General features: G+C 35.6%; 1 protein-coding gene and 1 pseudogene across 4 annotated transcripts in view; both read left to right on the top strand.

The window, feature by feature from the left end:
* SCN3A (sodium voltage-gated channel alpha subunit 3) overlaps positions 1-19,289 on the top strand; it is a 117,902-nt gene that overhangs the window by 43,954 nt on the left and 54,659 nt on the right. For all 3 annotated transcript variants that reach the window (XM_084891578.1, XM_084891577.1, XM_084891579.1), the window contains exons 6-12: positions 2,706-2,834; positions 3,330-3,421; positions 4,390-4,662; positions 4,857-4,920; positions 6,967-7,108; positions 7,792-7,998; positions 14,907-15,197. In XM_084891578.1, the coding sequence (XP_084747704.1) occupies positions 2,706-2,834; positions 3,330-3,421; positions 4,390-4,662; positions 4,857-4,920; positions 6,967-7,108; positions 7,792-7,998; positions 14,907-15,197 (1,198 nt within the window). The remainder of the gene's footprint in view (positions 1-2,705; positions 2,835-3,329; positions 3,422-4,389; positions 4,663-4,856; positions 4,921-6,966; positions 7,109-7,791; positions 7,999-14,906; positions 15,198-19,289) is intronic.
* LOC311626885 (large ribosomal subunit protein eL6-like) lies at positions 17,295-18,195 on the top strand (annotated as a pseudogene). The gene is made up of 2 exons: positions 17,295-17,943; positions 17,986-18,195. The product of its transcript is annotated as a large ribosomal subunit protein eL6-like (transcript).

The following is a 19,289-nucleotide window of genomic DNA, read 5'->3' as shown; positions in this document are numbered from 1 at the left end:
AGGCCCTGTGCATGAATTCATGCACCAGTGGGGTCCTTTGCCTGGCCTGCAGGATTAGACTGAAACCAACTCTCCAACATCCCCTGAGGGTCCTGGATTGTGAGATGGTGCAGGCCAAGCCGAGGAATCCCGCTGCTGCATGATTGGGGCGAGGGAGGGACACAGGAGGTTGGCCAGCTGGGAAGAAACCGCAGAAGGGCTCCAGGGCATGTCCGGCCCATCTCATTCAGTCCTGATCAGCTGGACCCCAGCAGCAGGCTAACATACTGGTTGCCTGATGGTCAGTACATGTCATAGCGAGCTATTGAGCAGCCTTAGCATATCATTAGCATAGTGGGATTTGATTGGTTGAATGGATGACTGGTCAACCAGACACTTAGCATATTAGGCTTTTATTATATAGGATAGACATAGTTATGGTTGCGGGGGTGGGCGGGAAGGACCTGGACAGAATCAACAGGATGAGTAAGAGCCTAGTGGGCACAGAGCTAAGAAAGATTAAGGTTTCCTTGATTCTCACTTACCTGTTCAATTTAGTTTGGTAATAGGTACTTAGCTATCAACACTCACCATATACTCCAAGTATCCCAACAAAATTTTTACTTAACTTTTATTAAAAAAAAAAAATAATATATATATATATATTTCAGAGAGGAAAGGAGAGGGAGAGAAACATCAATGATGAGAGTGAATCATTGATTGTCTGCCTCGTGAACGCCCAACACTGAGGATGTGCTCTGACTGGGGATTAAACTGTGACCTCCTGGTTCATAAGTCGATACTCAACCACTAAGCCATGCCAGATGGGCAAGATTTTTTACTTAAAAAAAAAAAAGAAAAGGAATAGAAGTAGGGAATTTAATCTTACTCCTAGTAACTGTAGATTACTCAGAATTGTATAAGTTTAGACCATAAAGCACTGACCACTCGTATGATAAATAGAACATACTAGAACATACACGTGAACTGTGTCTTATAGCCTTTTACAAGGCCAGCTTTCTCTCCAAACAGTAATATCGTGATGATTATATGTAATACACAAATAATCAAACTAAAACACAAGTGAACATAATCTTGACATTGCTAATTACATCTCTTCCTAATAGTCAGCTACTTCATAATGAGTAAAGATAGCAATTAAATATATTCCTGTTTAAACCTACTAAATTAGTTAAAAAAGGAGGAAAATTTGTAGATGTGGAGATTTCTGCACACATTTTCTTCTGATTTCTTTGTTCCTAATATAAGAAAATTTCAACAGGAAACAGTACAAAATAACACTCCCTTTTTCACATATGAAATTCTAGTAGGCTTGGAAATAAAACAATTTTTAATAAGAGTAAATCAAATATTTGTGGCTTGGGTGAAATAATCTGAGGAATAAACTTAAATTGCACTTTAAAAAAGAACACAATGTTGACAAGCAAGCATTTCAATTATTTTTGGAAGAAACAGAAATAAATCATATTGTCAACACTCAAAGAAGGAAGGGCTAGAAATGCAGTATGTAAATAGGAAATGGAAAAGTCACCATTTTAGGAGCTAAAATTTGAATCTGAGCATGTTTACGTTATTTGGCCAACTTGCATAGAGATAATAGCTGGTGCAATGTTAGATTCAGGAATTTTATCTCTGAAATTTGGTAATTGTATACACACACTTAAATACTAATGAATTAAATATTAATGAATTAATGAATTATGATAATATTTCTATAAAACATATATGTGAAGAGAGAGAGAAGCAGTTGTATAACTCTATGCCTGACTCTTAAGTATATTTTCTAGATTCAAGATATAAAATAACCCTAAACATAATTCTAATCATTATGAAATATGAATGAAATATCTATATATATATAAAAGCCTGAGTGACCTTTACAACTGGTTAATCAAACGACTGGTCAACCAATCACTATGATGTGCACTGATCATCACAGGGCAAACGCTCTATACAGGAGCTGCCCTCTGGTAATCAGTGCACTCCCACAGCCAACCTCTCATGGCCAGCCAACCTCCTGCAGTCCCTTCTTCTGGCTGTCCAGCCAACTTTCTGTGGCCCCTCCCCATGGGTATCTGCCCCAGTTGAGACTAGGTTAAAAGGTCCTGAACAGCACTGATTGCTGGCCAGGCTGAGGGACCCAGCCCATGCACGATTTCATGCACCTCTAGTTTTATTATTAATATACCAACCCAAGAAATATTACCTCTAGAGCTGTCCAATGAGGGAGGCACAGCACCTGAGGCCATTGAAACTTGAAATTTGGCTAGTCTTAATGATTAAAATGATTAGGTATATTGGTTTAAATAAAATATAATATAAAAATTAGGCTCAATGGTTCCTTTTTTATTTAGCTACAAGAAAATTGAAGACTATATATATAGCTTGTATTATATTTTAATCAGATAATGTTGCTTGAGTCAAATTTGATTATTCAGAAGATATAGGAAACTTATTCTAAAACTTAAGTAGTAAATAAGATCATATTCTTTAGGGGAAATATTATCTCTTCAGTTCAACCCTTTACTCAGAGATTAAGCTTGATTTTAATTAATTTTGTAAGATTAATTAAACTAGATTTTTTTTTTGTAAGTGAAAATAGAAACAAAATTTTTGTCAATTGAAAATCCATGGAAGGAAAATATATTTGAAAACATCTATTTTAAAAGTTCAAACAAAATTGTTAATTTGGATGATTTTCCTAGGTATACATTCACTGGGATCTATACCTTTGAGTCTCTAATAAAAATCTTGGCAAGAGGATTTTGCTTAGAAAATTTTACATTCCTTCGTGATCCATGGAACTGGTTGGATTTCAGTGTCATTGTGATGGCGTGAGTATTTCTGAAAAAATTGATAAACTCAAAGGAATGAAAATAGTTACAGCATAAATCATGTTTTTTTGGCATATTTTAAATATAGAGTATGCTTATTAATCAAATCAACTATATGCTCCATATATTTTGAGAACACATATTAGAATACATATTACAAAGTATAATCTGGTAAATGAGTTAAAAATTATATTACTCTCATGTCATATAGTCTTCCACTTCATCAAAATGAAGTTATTCATTGACTATAATTTAATACCACCAACTGTACTTTGATTCATTTTGCAAACACATTTGTTTACATTAGTGAAAATTATATTGAAATAAAGCAACACAATTTTATTAATTAGAAACAGCTTTTACCACATGGCACCTTGAACTCAATAGTAATTCCACTTGTTTAACTCAAGGGACTTAATACGTCAAACCTGGCTTTCATTCTTTATTTAATATAAACTTTGCTAAACTATCAGTAACTTGGATTTTATTCTACAGGTATATAACAGAATTTGTAAACCTAGGCAATGTCTCAGCTCTTCGAACTTTCAGAGTCTTGAGAGCTTTGAAAACAATTTCTGTAATTCCAGGTAAGAAGAAACTGGTGTATGATGGTAGGACCCTTATATTTTTAACTGTTCTTGTGTGTTGCTTTGTTGTGTGTGAACCCCCTATTGCAAATATGTGACAGAGTTTGTGGACCTGGGTAATGTCTCAGCATTGAGAACATTCAGAATTCTTCAAGCAATTTCACTTATTTCAGGTGAGAGCTGGGTTAAACACTGAGGCTGTCTGAATATACAGTAATAATAGTGAAGTTGAAATCACACTTATAGCATTAGCTATCTTATTATTCTTGTTACCTCTGAGAATGCTAACTTATTTTTCAATGCATTCCAGTTCCTAAATCACATACTTATTTATGAAATCGGCCTTTGAGTTTAATAGGGAATTGCATGAGCTGTCTATGAAAATACTAGTTTTGCTCTCTTCCTCTATTTTTTTTCATTGCATTTATAATGTAAAGTTTTCTCTTTTACAGTCTTAAAATAGCTTTGCTACCATGGCTTTACTAACTGATTTGTATTTTACAATTCACTGCAGATCTATTTCAATAAGGGATATTTTTTAAGAGAAAATATTATAAAACAGCATGCATGTGGCTGTTTTTATCATTTTAAAATTCTTTTCTTCTCTAAACCATTGCTACTTGGAAGCTAGTATAAAGAATGGCTTGGAGGGAAATAGCCTCATGAAACACAAAAGGAGAAATGAAAAATAATTGAACCTGTTTTTTTTTTCTTCATGTTTGTAGCAGCATGTAAAGCCACACACACACACACACACACACACACACACACACAACTTCCTGCCTAGATATTTACACTTTCATTTTTAACCTCCAGAAAGCATATTGTTCACAAGTGAAATCTGCTCATCATCCATTTCTCAAGCCGTCTGGCTGTCCACAAAGCTGGGACTGAGAATGTATGTGACTACTAAGGAGACATGGGGGTATGGCCCTCCTCCTCATTGACCTAGCATTCTCTCTTCTCAGGTTTAAAGACCATCGTGGGGGCCCTGATCCAGTCTGTGAAGAAGCTCTCTGACGTCATGATCCTGACCGTGTTCTGTCTGAGCGTGTTTGCGCTGATTGGTCTGCAGCTGTTCATGGGCAACCTGCGGAATAAATGCTTGCAATGGCCCCCAAGCGATTCTGCTTTTGAAAGCAACACCACTTCCTTCTTTAATGGCACAATGGACTCAAACGGGACATTTGTTAATGTAACAATGAGCACATTTGACTGGAAGGAATACATTGAAGATGACAGTAAGGATTTGCTAACTTTAGCTCTTGCTGAACGAATTTTCAATAAATAGTTGAGGCTGTGGGTGTGAAGCTATTTTTGTAAAAATATATTTTATTGGTGTCCATTTTGGAAATAACTGAGGTAGTCAAACTCATTTTTCTCAATGTCAATAAGACTGATATGAAATAAACTAGTTTATTTTTTATATTAACAGGTCACTTTTATGTTTTGGATGGACACAAAGACCCTTTACTCTGTGGGAATGGCTCAGATGCAGGGTAAGGAATGATTTTTTTTAAAAAAAAGATATAGAGCACTTTGGAAAAAAGCAGGTAAGAAAAAACATATGAGGATAGCATCACATGTATACAGTAAAGAGTGGTGCTGCCTACCTCGGAACTACCTTCTCCGTCTTACTGGATTGTTATCAGTTCTAAACTCATAGGTATTAACACCATCCCTTTGGGTGAAGGTCTCTGCAAAGTTTCACAATTAAGATGCTCTTGTATTATTGCTCCGAAGTGCGAATGTCCATAGCCTGTCCTTTCTGTAAATGCTTCAGAGCCACTTAGGAAATACAGGGAAGGAAACACAAGATCGGAGGCTTTGTGTGAATATGTGCAGTTGAGAGAAGTTTTGATGTGGCTGGAACGGATCCAGAATATAGCATGGTCTTCGGGGTGCAAGCCCAGCTGGGGAACAGCTTTGAAAGACTTCATAATCTTGAAATAACCTTAAACCCTGTGTATAATGAAGCCAAGAGGCAGATGAATGTCAAGGGCATATTCAAGTCTGAGTTTGTATATTAACAGTTCTTTCTGGTCACATTCTACAGTAACAGATGCTGCAATATCTTAGCCATGCTGCTAGTTTCTCATATTTGACACATTTTTTAAAGAATATTATAAATTAATTTTAAATCAGGAGAGTAAATTTTTTAGAATCCAAGGGATAGCAATAGTAAGTGACTCTTAGATCATAGAACTTACAGAACATATTTTGAGTCATCCTAGGAAACAAAAAACTGTTTTAGCCATGAAAGTTTAAGTGAGCTATTGAAAACATATACCAATCTTAGAGATGGAGCTTAGGTGAGATTTTTTTTCCCCTGATAGTTTTTCCAACCTTTGTGGTTAGAGTGTAGTAAATAGGAGCATAACTTCTACAGTTCATATATGCCTAGGTTCAAGTTCTAACTCCACCATTTATAAACTTTTTGACCTTGGAAAAGTGTCCCAAGCTCTTTGTAGCTGAGTTTACTTATTTCTAAAATGGGGAGAGTAATATCACCTCTCTCTTATGGTTATTATGGTGATTAATTACTAGCACCTGGTCCATCATCAGCGTGTATTGCATGTTACCTATTATTTTTTATTATTATTGTTAATGTAAAAGACTAGATAAGATTTTGGGTAAGGTTGGTTAATGCCTACTTTATTCTTATTAAGTAATAACAATCACTTCCTTTTATTGAGTACATACTATGGATTAGTTCATTTATTTGCTAAAATTGATAACTGCTTTATTGTTAAATGTCAAATAAAATTCTTAATGAAGTATGGACTTTGGTTAATAATAATGTATCAATATTTATTGAAATGTACCATAAGATGTTAATAATATGGAAAAACTGGGCATGGGACATATAGGAAGTGTCTGTACACTGCAAATTTTCTGCAAATCTAAAATTGTTCTAAAATATAAATATTATCTTAGAAAATTCTACCAAAGTGGTTGACAAATAAGCTCATTAAGTTGAGCTTAATTAACCTTTGGTTGCTTTCTGACTTTTTATTGTTTTATTATTTATTTATTTATTTATTTAAAAATATTTTTATTTCTTTCAGAGAGGAAGTGAGAGGGAGAGAAAGATAAAAACATTAATGATGACAGAGAAGCATTGATCAGCTGCCTCCTGCATATCCCCTGCTGGAGATTGAGCCCACAAATGGAGCATGTTCCTGAATTGAACCATGATCTCTTGGTTTATAGGTCAATGCTCAACCACTGAGCCACGCCAGCCAGGTTTATTTTTAACTATTGACCCTTGCTACTTTGTAAAAAGCAGGATATTGATGGTGCCAGAGACAAAAGTGTGTGATTGCTGCCCCTCTGCCAATCTAACTGTCTATAAATCTGACTTTTTGAACCTAAATTTTCTATTGGTTTCCCTAATAAATTTCATCCGATAAGAGTTTCACTGTGAGCAATTACCTGAAATGTTCTAAAAATGAAAGGCAAAAAAAATCAATCACAGAGAGCAATGTTGGTTGAAACAGCAGTAATTGCTACACTGACCTTAACTCCATTTCTCTCCCTTATAGCCAGTGCCCAGAGGGATACGTCTGTGTGAAGGCTGGTCGAAATCCCAACTATGGCTACACAAGCTTTGACACTTTCAGCTGGGCTTTCTTGTCTCTATTTCGACTGATGACTCAAGACTACTGGGAAAACCTTTACCAATTGGTAAGTGTTTTTGGTCCATTTGGGCTGCCATAACAAAATACCACACCTGGGTAGCTTACAAATAGTACAAATTTATTACTTACAATTCTAGGGTCTAGGAAGTGCAAAATCAAGACACCAACATGGTCTCATCTTGGCCAGAGCCTTCTTTCTAGTTCAGAAGTGACACCTTAGCACTGTGTCATCACCTGGTGTAAGGAGCGCAGGATCTCTCAGGAAGCCCTTTTTATAAGGCATTAATTTCATTAATGAGGATCCTACCTCATGATCTAAGCACCTCCCAAATGTCCCACCTTCTAATGCCATCACATTGGGCATTAGGATTTCAACATATGAATTCTGGGGACATATAGGCCATCACAATGATGTCAAATTAACATGCCTAGAATTTAATTCTGGGAACATCATGAAATGACAAATACAGATACTTGTTTGTAACACTCTGGAATACAGAGGAAGGTACTATTTAAAATCAGGGTGTTGGGGACCCCAATTGTTCATTCAGTTAGTACCTATATATTGAGAGTTTCTTATATGACAGGCATTGAGGGTGCCTTTCAATCTTGTTTAAAATACATTGAATGCTAAAAAGCATTCACCTTCTGGTTATCTAATTATGGTAATTATGTATTTATTAAAGTATATTAAATACTCATGAAATTATTCCTTTTTCCCCCGCCTAGACACTACGTGCTGCTGGAAAAACATACATGATATTTTTCGTCCTGGTGATTTTTTTGGGCTCCTTTTACTTGGTGAATTTGATCCTGGCTGTGGTGGCCATGGCCTATGAGGAACAGAATCAGGCCACCTTGGAAGAGGCAGAGCAGAAAGAGGCTGAATTTCAGCAGATGCTCGAACAGCTTAAAAAGCAACAAGAAGAGGCTCAGGTACTGAGGAATAAACAAAGCTTTATTATTATTATTAAAATTTTAAGTAGGATTATGTCTGTCAAATTGGAACTGGATTTTCATTTGGTATACAGGCATTCATTCTTATTTGGAAAGAAATATAAAATTGTTACTGAAGTTGGGAGTCAAAGAAACTTTTTAGATATTAAATATAAGAAAATTAGCTGGTGGTAGAAAATACATTTGGGATGAGGTTAACTAAGAGGTGTACCAATTAATAATACGGATTTTTTTCAATAGATGGAGTTACACATATGTTTATATATATGCGACTTGATATGTATGCTATTTTGTCGTATTGACAGCAAGCTTCAAAACTTCATGTCAAATTTTCTGAAGGTGTTAACATCATAGATATTTTTAACTCAAAAATTGTCAAACTCAAAAAGACTTGCAGAAAGATTAAACATTGCTTAGCAAACAATTTCTGATCATTTACAAGCAATGGGAAAGATTTTCAAGGAAGGAAAATGGGTGCCACGTCAACTGAATAAAAGACAAATGGAAAACTGAAAAGTCATCAGTAAAATGTGGCTTCACTGGCATGAGAGAAAGTCTTTTTTGTATAGAATTGTGACTGGTGATGAAAAGTGGATTTATTTTGAGAATCCCAAACACACAAAATCATGGTTGATCCAGGTCAACATCAACATTGACTGCAAGGTCAAATCACTTTGGAAATAAGACAATGCTCTGCGTTTGGTGGAATTAGGAAAATGTTGTGTATTATGAGCTTATAAAACCAGGTGAAACAGTTAATACTAATTGTTTCTGACAACAAATAATCAATGTAAATCATGCTTTGATCCTGAAATGACCAGAATGTGCCAGAAGACAAACTAATTTTGCTTCACGATAACACACCATCACACACTTTAAAACCAGTTAAAGACAGGTTAAAAGATCTTGCCTGGGAAGTATTAATCCACAGGCTATATTCACCAGACTTTGCTCCTTCAGATTACCACTTGTTCCAATGGGCACACACATGCACTTTCTGAGTAGCACTGCAAAATGTACGAAGTGAAAAATTGGGTCTCTGAATGGTTTGCCTCAAAACACAAAAAGTTATATTGGGATGGTATCCACAAATTACCTGAAAGATGGGGAAATGTGTAGCTAGCAATGGACATTACTTTGAATAAAGCACTTTTGATGTTCCTCTTGAAATTATCATGTTTTGTTTTTTTTAATTATAAAATCTGTCATTATTAACTGGTACACCTAGTATATACAATTGTCTCAAGAAAGCTTAGAGGAAATCTGACTTTTAGTTTAATGTGAAAAAAAGACATCACTGATATTTCCAAGCATTGTATTTTACTACTTATACTATTTGAGGTTTAATCTGAAGTTAAGTAGTCTAAAATGTTAAGAAGAAAACTTTAGGTATACCGACTCCTAACCATTCTTTTGGGTTTCTGTAGCACAAAAGGTGTTTCCTGCAGCTCCTCTAAGGACATCAGGAAGGCATCTTATATTAGATTCTAACTTTAAATTCTCATTAATATTATGGCCTATTTGGGCAAGGGACATGTTGAATGGGCACTTATGTCTTGAGGAGAAGAGAAAGGATAATAGTGTCTTATTAAAAGGAAAATATAAGTTGAAAGTGAGATCTAATTCATGTCAGAGTTACATTGCCTCAAATACATCTGCCAATATTGGGGATGGTAAGGCTTATTAAGCATTATATTAAGTATCTCATTGCTGTTTTGTTTTGTATTTTCTTAATGACTAATGATGTTGAATGTCTTTTCATGTTCTTGCTTTCTATATGTATAGCTTCTATTGAGAAATGTTCAGATCTTTTGCCATTATATTAGCTGAGTGGTTTGTTTTCTTATTAAGTTTTGAGTATTTTTTATATATTCTAGGAATAAGTCAGTCCTTTATAGCATGTATGCTGTGCGAATATTTTTTTCCCAGTCTGTAACTTGTCTTTTCTTCCTCCTAATAGTGTTTTTAAAAATGAAAGTTTTTAATTTTTATAAATTAGTTTATCAATTTTTTTGGTTTGATTGTGCTTTTGGTGTTGTATCTATTTTATTTGTTTGTTTATTTATTTATTTATTTATTTATTTATTTATTTATTAATTTATTGCCAAACCAGCATTATGAAGATTTTCTCCTATTTTTTTCTTCTACAAGTTTTATAGTTTTGTGTTTTATATTTAAGTCAATATGATTTTTTTGTATAAAATGTGTTTTATGGGTTGATATTGTTTTATATATAGACTGAAGGCCTGGTGCATGGATTCCTGCACCGGTGGGGTACCTGCACCCTTTCACAATTCGGGACCCCTCAGGGGATATCAAACTGCAGGTTTCAGTCTGATCCCCACAGGCCAGGGATCAAAACTGGCAGTCCAACATCCCCCAAGGGATGTAGTAGTGAGCAAGGTGGCAGGCAGCCAGATAGCCAGGGAGAAGCTCCTACTCATCCCAGCCCTGATATGCCTGCTGCCGCCACTCAGTAAAGCTGCCGCAGAGACTTGCCAGGTAAGCCCTGCATCTGGCTTACCTGGTGGTCAGCTAAGCAGCACTTGAGCATCTGCCCCCAGGTGATCAGTACAGGTTATAGCTACTGGCCAGTATTCCGGCTGCTTAGGCTTTTATATATAGAGAGATATCTAATTATTCCAGCACTATTTACTGAACAAAATATTCTTCCTCCTCTAATTGCCTTTGAACCTTGGTCAAAAATCAGTTCTCCATATGTGAGTGGATCTATTTCTGAATTCTCTTCTGTCAAATTGATTTATTTGTCTGTCTTTGCACCAATACCACATTCTTAATTACTGTAGCTGGATAATAAGTCTTGCAATCAGATAGTGATAATTTTTATCTTTTTCAAAGCCATTTTGACTATTCTAGGTCCTCTGTAGTTTTTATTTGAGCTTTAGAATCAGCTTGTTCATTTTGACTTGGATAGTTTCTATTGCTATATCTTGATCATCTTTTCCCCTTCAGTGTAATGTCTTCTATTAATCCCATTCAGGGTATTTTCCATCTCAGACATTACAGTTTTCATCTCTAAAAGCTTAATCTGCATCTCTCTTATATCTCCTTTGTTTCTAATATTTTGAACATAAACAATACAATTGCAATAACTATTTAAAGTCCCTATTTGGAAATTCTAACATCTATGATGTATATTGGTTTTAATTAATTATTTTCTTCATGAATGGTCATCTAGTCCTCTGTGTGTTTTTTTGTTTTTGTTTTTTTACATTGCTGAAAATCTTCAGTTGAATTATAGACGCTGTTCATTTTACCTTTTTGTTGCTCAATATTTTTTTATTTAAATAAAAATTATTTATCCTTTTTGGGAGACATAGTTACATTACTTATAAACAGTTTGATCCTCTTACATCTTCAAAACTTTGATATTTGTTACGTAGAACTAGGTCAGCATTTAGTTTAGGGCTAATTATTTCCTACTGTTTATTATTCCCTACTGTTTAGTGAAAATTCTTCTGAATACTCTACCCAATGTCTCATTCATTCAGTCTTCAAAACCATTATTGCATGGGTTCTGTCCATTTTACTGTTTGTTTCAGGAAGGAGAGTAAATCTGATCCCTGTTACTATTTCTTGACCAGAAACAGAAGTACAAAATCTTTTGTACATAGTGACATTTTGATATATAGGTATTCTTTTTTCCCCCCAGATAGATGGCTCCAGATATTTGAAACCTTATTTGAATGACAGTATATCCTTGGAATTTGTAGTTTCAAAATTGAACTTTTTAATAATACTTAGTTACTTTGAAGATGCACAACATATAATATTAAGTCTTTATTTTTGGCTTTTATTTATTTACTTATTTATTTAGTGAGATGGGATTTAACAATGAATTGCTTAGCTGGTTACTCAGTTCAATCATATATTTAGAATTTGCTGATCATGGGGATCAAGCCTACAACCTGGGCATGTGCCCAGACCAGGAATTGAACTGGTGACTTCTTGATGCATGGGACAGCACTCAACCAACTGAGCACACTGGCCGGGACAATGTCTTGTAGTTTTGAGTAGGGTTAAAAAACTGGATTTTATGTTTAAAATGCAGTATAATCCCTGGCAGTCATGTGGTTTTATATTTTAAAGACACAGATACAGAATTATAGAGTCTATTTTGAATCACACAGAAATCTTATAATAAAATGTTAAGGACGTATTATTTGCCATAAGAGGAATACAGCAAGCCATTTGCAAATAAACAGGACACTGGCCATGCCACAGAGCTAGGTATAAACAGGTACACAGACATGAGAGGTGACAGGAAACATCTGCCTTTGAGGGACCATCAAATCACTGGAAGTGGAACAAGTGACAGATTTTGAGTTGGTGAGTGACACAGAAAATGTGTTGTGTCAGGAGGTTACCATTGTTGCCTTAGAAATCTGTTTTGGTTTTGAGTTATTTGCCAACTGTTACCCAGAATAAGCAGGGAAATCATGTCTTAATGCAAAACAAATTCCGAAAGTGATTTAAATGAACATGAGTTTCAGGATTATGGCAAAGGAATATTACCACAACTTCCTTTGTTTCTAACAATAAGCTAGACAATAAATGATTAGACTGTGTGTTGCATGTTTCTGTCTATTCAAAGTGGAAAGGTGAGTTAAGGACTTTATTTGGATAAAGGGGAATGCATGTATATTCCATTCTTCCAATGGTATATATTATGTATACTGTGTATCAGTCATAATCAACTATATTTAACTTGCTACAGAAATGTGCTTCATTTTTTCATTTATTTTGCAAATATTTATATTTAACATATTCATATTTTAAAGTATTTCATAATATTTCTCATCTTTCATCACTGATGATGTTAGAAGTAATGCTGATGACCAAGAATTCAATAAAAGTCTGGCTATCTGACTATATGCAATTCTGTAAATACCCAAATTCTGAATTAATGTTTCATCTGAATGCGGGGCATTGCTTATACCAAGTTTTAGACCTGAGTTTCCATAATTAATATAGTACTCAATATTAACAAATATCTGTCTTACATTTTATCTGTTGCTTAGCTGAACACATATTTAGTACTATAAATATGTAGTTCCATGAATTCCATCACTGAAATCATGGGAGTCGTAGAGAATTTGTATTTCTCTCTCTCTCTCTCTCTCTCTCTCTCTCTCTCTCTCTCTCTCTCTCTTGAGAGAGAGAGAGAGAGAGAGAGAGAGAGAGAGATAAATCTTATAAGAAAATCTTATAAGAAAATGTTGAAAATAAATGTTAATATATAATATATTTTATTTATTTTTTACAGAGAGGAAGGGAGAGAGATAGAGAGCTAGAAACATCGATGAGAGAGAGACATCGACCAGCTGCCTCCTGCACACCCCCTACCGGGGATGTGCCCGCAACCAAGGTACATACCCTTGACCGGAATCAAACCTGGGACCCTTCATTCCGCAAGCTGACGCTCTATCCACTGAGCCAAACCGGTTCGGCTATATATATTTTTCAAGTTGAGATGAGATTCAGAAATGGAAGCTACTTAGAGTTTCTTTCTCCCTAGGAAGGAAGCACAGCATGATGTCAAAGTATTATAAATTTTATCTTCATTCTTTCCTAAAATATATTTCTGTTATACATTCTGATAGTCTTCTGAGATCTAAAAAAGTCAAATCTAGGTATGTCTTATTCTTCCCCCATCCCCACATCAGTGTCCATAACAACAGATGACATTATATCTTTTTTCATCCTTATTTACTAAATAGTAACTGAGCCCCCATTTTTTTTTATGTCAGGTAATACTAGGCACACCAAAACATGACAGAAGTCCTGTCTAACTTACAGTCCAATGGAAAAGATAGAACAAAATGGTAGATAAGTTAGAGTTATTTATACTCAGGAATGACATATGTACAGAGTTGAGCCAGTATCCTCATATTTAATCATTTCCACTTCCTTGATTATGTTTAAAAACATGAATATACTTAATGAGACTCAGCTTTAATATGCACTATATTGCTATTTCATATCCTCTCTAGTCATGTTTACATAATTTCCAGTCTAAAAATACTATTCATATAAATAAAAATACAAAATGTTTGCCATACTTTATCTTAGAGCTTGCTGTGTTTCTTTAGCATGTGCAGAAATTTGAAATGCTTCACTATGTACTAAAATATGGAAAAACATTGAAAAATCATCATAAACCCTTGAATGATAATTTTAGGTACTTATTGACTGCTATGTTAGCATGTGTTATTATTCATTATAATAATTTATAACATTGAAGAATTTGAAATTAAAAGTGCTATGCGGTAAATTAATCATGTTGATCTCTGGGATTAACATGACGCTAAGGATGTGAACTATAGTAATAAATGTAATTCAAATGAAGTAAGAAGATAAACTAGCCAATACATTCCCATAACTTCTATCGAGAGATAAACAGTAAACACTTTAAATGATTTGAGTTCACACAAACACACAAATATTTTGTCCTAGATTTAGGAGGAAAAAAAATACCACTCAGTTGTTCACAACCCCATGTTTCAGAAGAAACACGCCTGTGGCTGGAGTTGGAATAGTAACCAGACCAACAACCATGAAAAGAAACATTTGCTTTTATAATGTAGAAGGTATTTTTTATCTCTTGAAATGAAGCTAATCTCAACAGAGTTGGCACATCTTTTCAGGAGGTGTGCCAAACCAGACTTTACTTGTCCTAATGCATATTGCTTTATGGTACGGAAAACGGTGTCATTACTAATGGAACTCTTAGAGTAAAAGCACAATGAAGTGACCAGAAGACATCATGTTCACATATAATTAATAGCCATAAATGGCAACAATTTACCATTGAACTGTTTTCAAAGTCATAGGTTCTAACCAGCGCCTTGCTCTGTTTTAAACAGGCAGTTGCAGCAGCATCAGCTGCTTCAAGAGATTTTAGTGGAATAGGTGGTCTGGGTGAGCTCTTGGAAAGTTCCTCAGAAGCCTCAAAGTTAAGCTCCAAAAGTGCAAAGGAGTGGAGGAACAGGAGGAAGAAGAGAAGACAGAGGGAGCACCTTGAAGGAAACAACAAAGGCGAGGGAGACAGGTTTCCCAAATCTGAATCCGAAGACAGTGTCAAGAGAAGAAGCTTCCTTTTTTCCATGGATGGAAACCGCCTGACTAGTGACAAGAAATTCTACTCCCCTCATCAGGTATGGCTTTCTACCAAGTGCTCCAATTTACTTTGGCATTGCTATTGCTTGTTAATTGCTGTGTTTTGTTTTGCACATTTGATTTAAATGAAAGGCAGGTAACTAACATTTATTATAGTTATTTACATTTGTATCATAAATTATTTTTAAACAAGACTTTTATTAAACCACCAGTGGCCTGGTGCGTGAATTCATGCACATTGAAAGGAAATTAATTAGAATAAATATTTTAATATTGCTATTTGCCCTTTCCCTATGATAGAAGTGTCAAATTCACGATCGACAATAACAGATCAAAACACACACATATGATTGGTGCCAGTGAGAGGTTTATATGTATCGCACATGTGTAGTCAACTTAGCCTTTTATGGATAGATAATAAACTTGCTTAATCAGACCTGCTTTCTGACATAGCTAAACTTTTTCCAGCCCAGTGAAGCACCCTAACTTCTCTTTCAGTTAATTGTCAGCAACACAACAGTAAATATCAACACAAAGCACATTATTATTATTATAAATCACACAAGGAGGGAGAACAAAGGGTAAAATATTTAATTGCAGCAGTGTTTGACTATTTTCCGTGCAGTGAGAAAACCTGAAGTCATTTTCAAGGTCCACCATTTCTTACTTCTTTTCAGTCAGGTCAATTTTCTAAACTTTCTAAATCACTGTTTTCTGGCTAATGGAAAGAAAATAGGATTCCACCAAGTCTCCTATTTACCTGCTCCAGGACTTCTGTGAGGATCAAATGAAATGAGGCACAGGAAAATGCTTCAGACATTTGGTTACAGTGTGAAATGTTTCCAACTAGCTATGAAGCAAGTCTTGTTCCTGGGCTGAAGAATCTGCAAGGAGGCTGGTCATTGCTATGTGATGGCATTACCCAGCACCCATAGCCACCATTTCTGGGCTGGCCTGGGTTGTGAGCCGCATTTTGCACTATAGGGTCTCAGCAGCATCAGCTGTGACTTGGTGAGCTGTCACTCCAGGGTGGTGGTGGGGTCTGTGTCCCACTTGGGGGAAGCCAAGTGTTGCCTTGTCAGTGCCAGGTCTGCAGTGCCATTTCTCTGTAAATGGCAAGTGCGTGTCATGGAAGCTCCTGCACTGAGCGTCTGCCACCTGGTGGCCAGTGCATGAATTTGTGCATGGGTGGGGTCTGGTCAGCCTGGCCAGGGGGAAGGGACATGGCGATTGGCCGGCCTGCCTGCTGGTTGAACTCCTGTGTCAAGGGGACAATTTGCATATTAGCCATTTATTATATAGGATATACACTGGTGACTAGATTGTTATGCTTTCAGAGATCATGTGTGTGTGTGTGTGTATTAGATTAACTTTTAATTTAAGGTAATCAGCTTTAAATGTTGCCCTATTTTGAGACAATGTTTCTTCATCTGCTTTTTTGGGGGGTAGGGGGCGGGTGTGGTGGGGAGGAAAACCTCTCTATTATACTTTTCAGGGAGATAGTTTTACAATCCTTTGCTTATCTTTCCTTTCTGAGGCCTCGGATTAATTTATCTTCTTTACATCTGGGTTTCTGTCTTTATTATCTGTGGTTCTGATTGCAACATATGTATGAATCTTGAAAAGAAATGTCTCTGGACTTGGCCTTTATCTTCTGATAGGAGAACTGTGTTGTTGTGAGTCTCCATTATCCTGATCTGGTGTCATGCTATGATTCACTCGAATGAAATTATGACCAAAATACTCTTGGAGAGAACTAAATTGAAGATGGTCTATTTTTGTTCTGATTTAATGTCAGCAAATCAATTCTTTAGCATATGTCAAGTCAAAGAGAAAAAATTGTTTTAACTTTCTGTCCGCAATAAGTTTTACTTAATATAAAGAGTAAATAGTTAGGAAATTGGTGATTAAGTACTTATGACTTTGAATACTGGTTCATTAAATGTTGATGTATAATGACATATTAACTCTTCTAATCGTATTAATCTGGGTCATAATTATACCCTAAAGGTAATATTTTGAGAAATACTCTACATAATTAAAATTAAGTTAGAGCAAAACATTATACATCAATCAAGGGCTATATGTCCTTCATATACAGAATAGAATTCTAGTTCTCTTTCCCATCTTGCATGATGGTGGGTGAAAAGAAAACTGGGAAGCTGGATACTAAGAAGAAGAAGAAGCCTGAAGCCAAGAAGTAGGCTGATGTTGGCGGCAAGGTTAAGGCACCTGAGAAGGGGAAGACCCACTGCAGCCGAAACCTCGTCCTCGACAGAGGAATTGACAGATATCTCCGGTCAGCTATGTATTCGCAAAAGGCCATGTACAAGAGCAAGTATTTGGCAGCTAAACCCAGGATTGAAAAGAAAAGGAGAAAGTTCTTGCTATTGTCACAAAGCCAGTTGGTGGCGACAAGAATGGTGGTACCCGAGGGGTTAAACTCCGCAAAATGCCTAGATATTAACCTACTGAAGATGTGCCTTGAAAACTGTTGAGCCATGGCAAGAAACCCTTCAGCCAGCATGTGAGGAGATTGCGGGCCAGCATCACTCCTGGGACCATTCTGATCATCCTCACTGGGATCCACAGAAGCAGGAGAGTGTTTTTCTGAAATAGCTGAGCAGTGGCTTGCTACTTGTGACTGGACCTCTGTCCCTCAATTGAGTTCCTCTTTGAAGAACACATCAGAAATATGTCATTGCCACCTCCACCAAAACTGATATCAGTGATATAAAAATCCCCAAACATCTCACTGATGCTTCCTCAAAAGAAGAAGAAGGAGAAGGAGGATGAGGAGGAGGAGGAGGGGGATGGGGAGAGGAGAGAGAGGAGGAAGAGCTGTGCAAGCCCAGACACCAGGAGGGTGAGATCTTCAGCACAGAGAAATATGAGATTACAAAACAGCGCAAAGTTGACCAGAAAGCTGTGGACTCACAAATTCTGCCAAAAATCAAAGCTGTTCCTCAGTTTCATGTGCTCTGCTCTCACCAATGCACTTCATCCTCACAAAGTGGTGTTCTGAATTTCTTATAAGAATCCGATTAAATAACTGATATGTTTCCTAGGAAAAAAAAAACAAAACACAAAACAAACTTCTTATAAAACTTCTTTAAAAATTGAAGTACAAAATTCATTGTTTAGTTCTTGGTTGGGAACAAAAGGCATATACAAGTTATCAATGGGTATTTAATTTATAATTTACATTTACTATGCAAATAAAATAAATATTAACTCTATGTTAATAATTTATAGCTTGAATTTTCATATTAGGACAAAATAACATGTACACACAAAAAGTTATAAGACGAACACCATTTCCTACAGATAATGCTGGTATCAAGAGATCCAACAACTATCTGGCATAATATAAATATAACATATGATAGTACATCAGTATAACACTTTTGGATTTAGCTTGAGCGTCTATAGGTCCAGATTCTTTTTGGCTTAAACTGTTATCTCTGACATAGTTTAGCATTATTAAGATTATTAGAAGTTGTTAGGATTAATAGTATTTGACATCACAGCTTAATGATTGATGTCACAAAGCCCGTGTTCATATTTCAACTCCAAATCAGTTCTGTGACTATGGTCGAGTCACTTTAACTTTGTAAAATGGTGGATAATAATCTCTACCTTAAACAGTTGTGGGGGATTGAACAATATGGAATACCTATGTGACAAATAGTAAAGCTCTTATTAAATTAAAATAGTTAAATGAATTCTAAATGAGAAACTAGAAATTTGAGTAGTTTCAATAACTCACAAATGTAAATGCATATTAGCAACATTCATATGAATATATTTATCTGATTTTGAAAATCAATATTTGCCCACCATTGTTTCATCATGGTGCTCCAATAAAAACTTGTGGATTAGTTCATTTGGCCAATCAACAAATATTTATTGATAACCTGCTGTGTGGCAGAAACACTTCTAGATGCTGAAAATATCTCAATGAACAAAAGCAATACAATTCACTGACCTCGGGGAACTTTATATTACAGGAGGAGACAGACAATAAGTTATGGACTGTGTTAGAAGGTGCTAAGTGCTATAGGAATAAGTAAACTTGAAAAGGGGAATCGAGATCACTAACTAGATATAAACATTTTAAATAGCGTGGT

This window comes from Pipistrellus hanaki, assembly GCF_964339955.1.
Source record: "Pipistrellus hanaki genome assembly, chromosome: 8".
Taxonomy (NCBI): domain Eukaryota; kingdom Metazoa; phylum Chordata; class Mammalia; order Chiroptera; family Vespertilionidae; genus Pipistrellus; species Pipistrellus hanaki.
The sequence above is the reverse complement of the archived record's forward strand: the minus strand, read 5'-3'. Positions and strand labels throughout refer to the sequence as shown.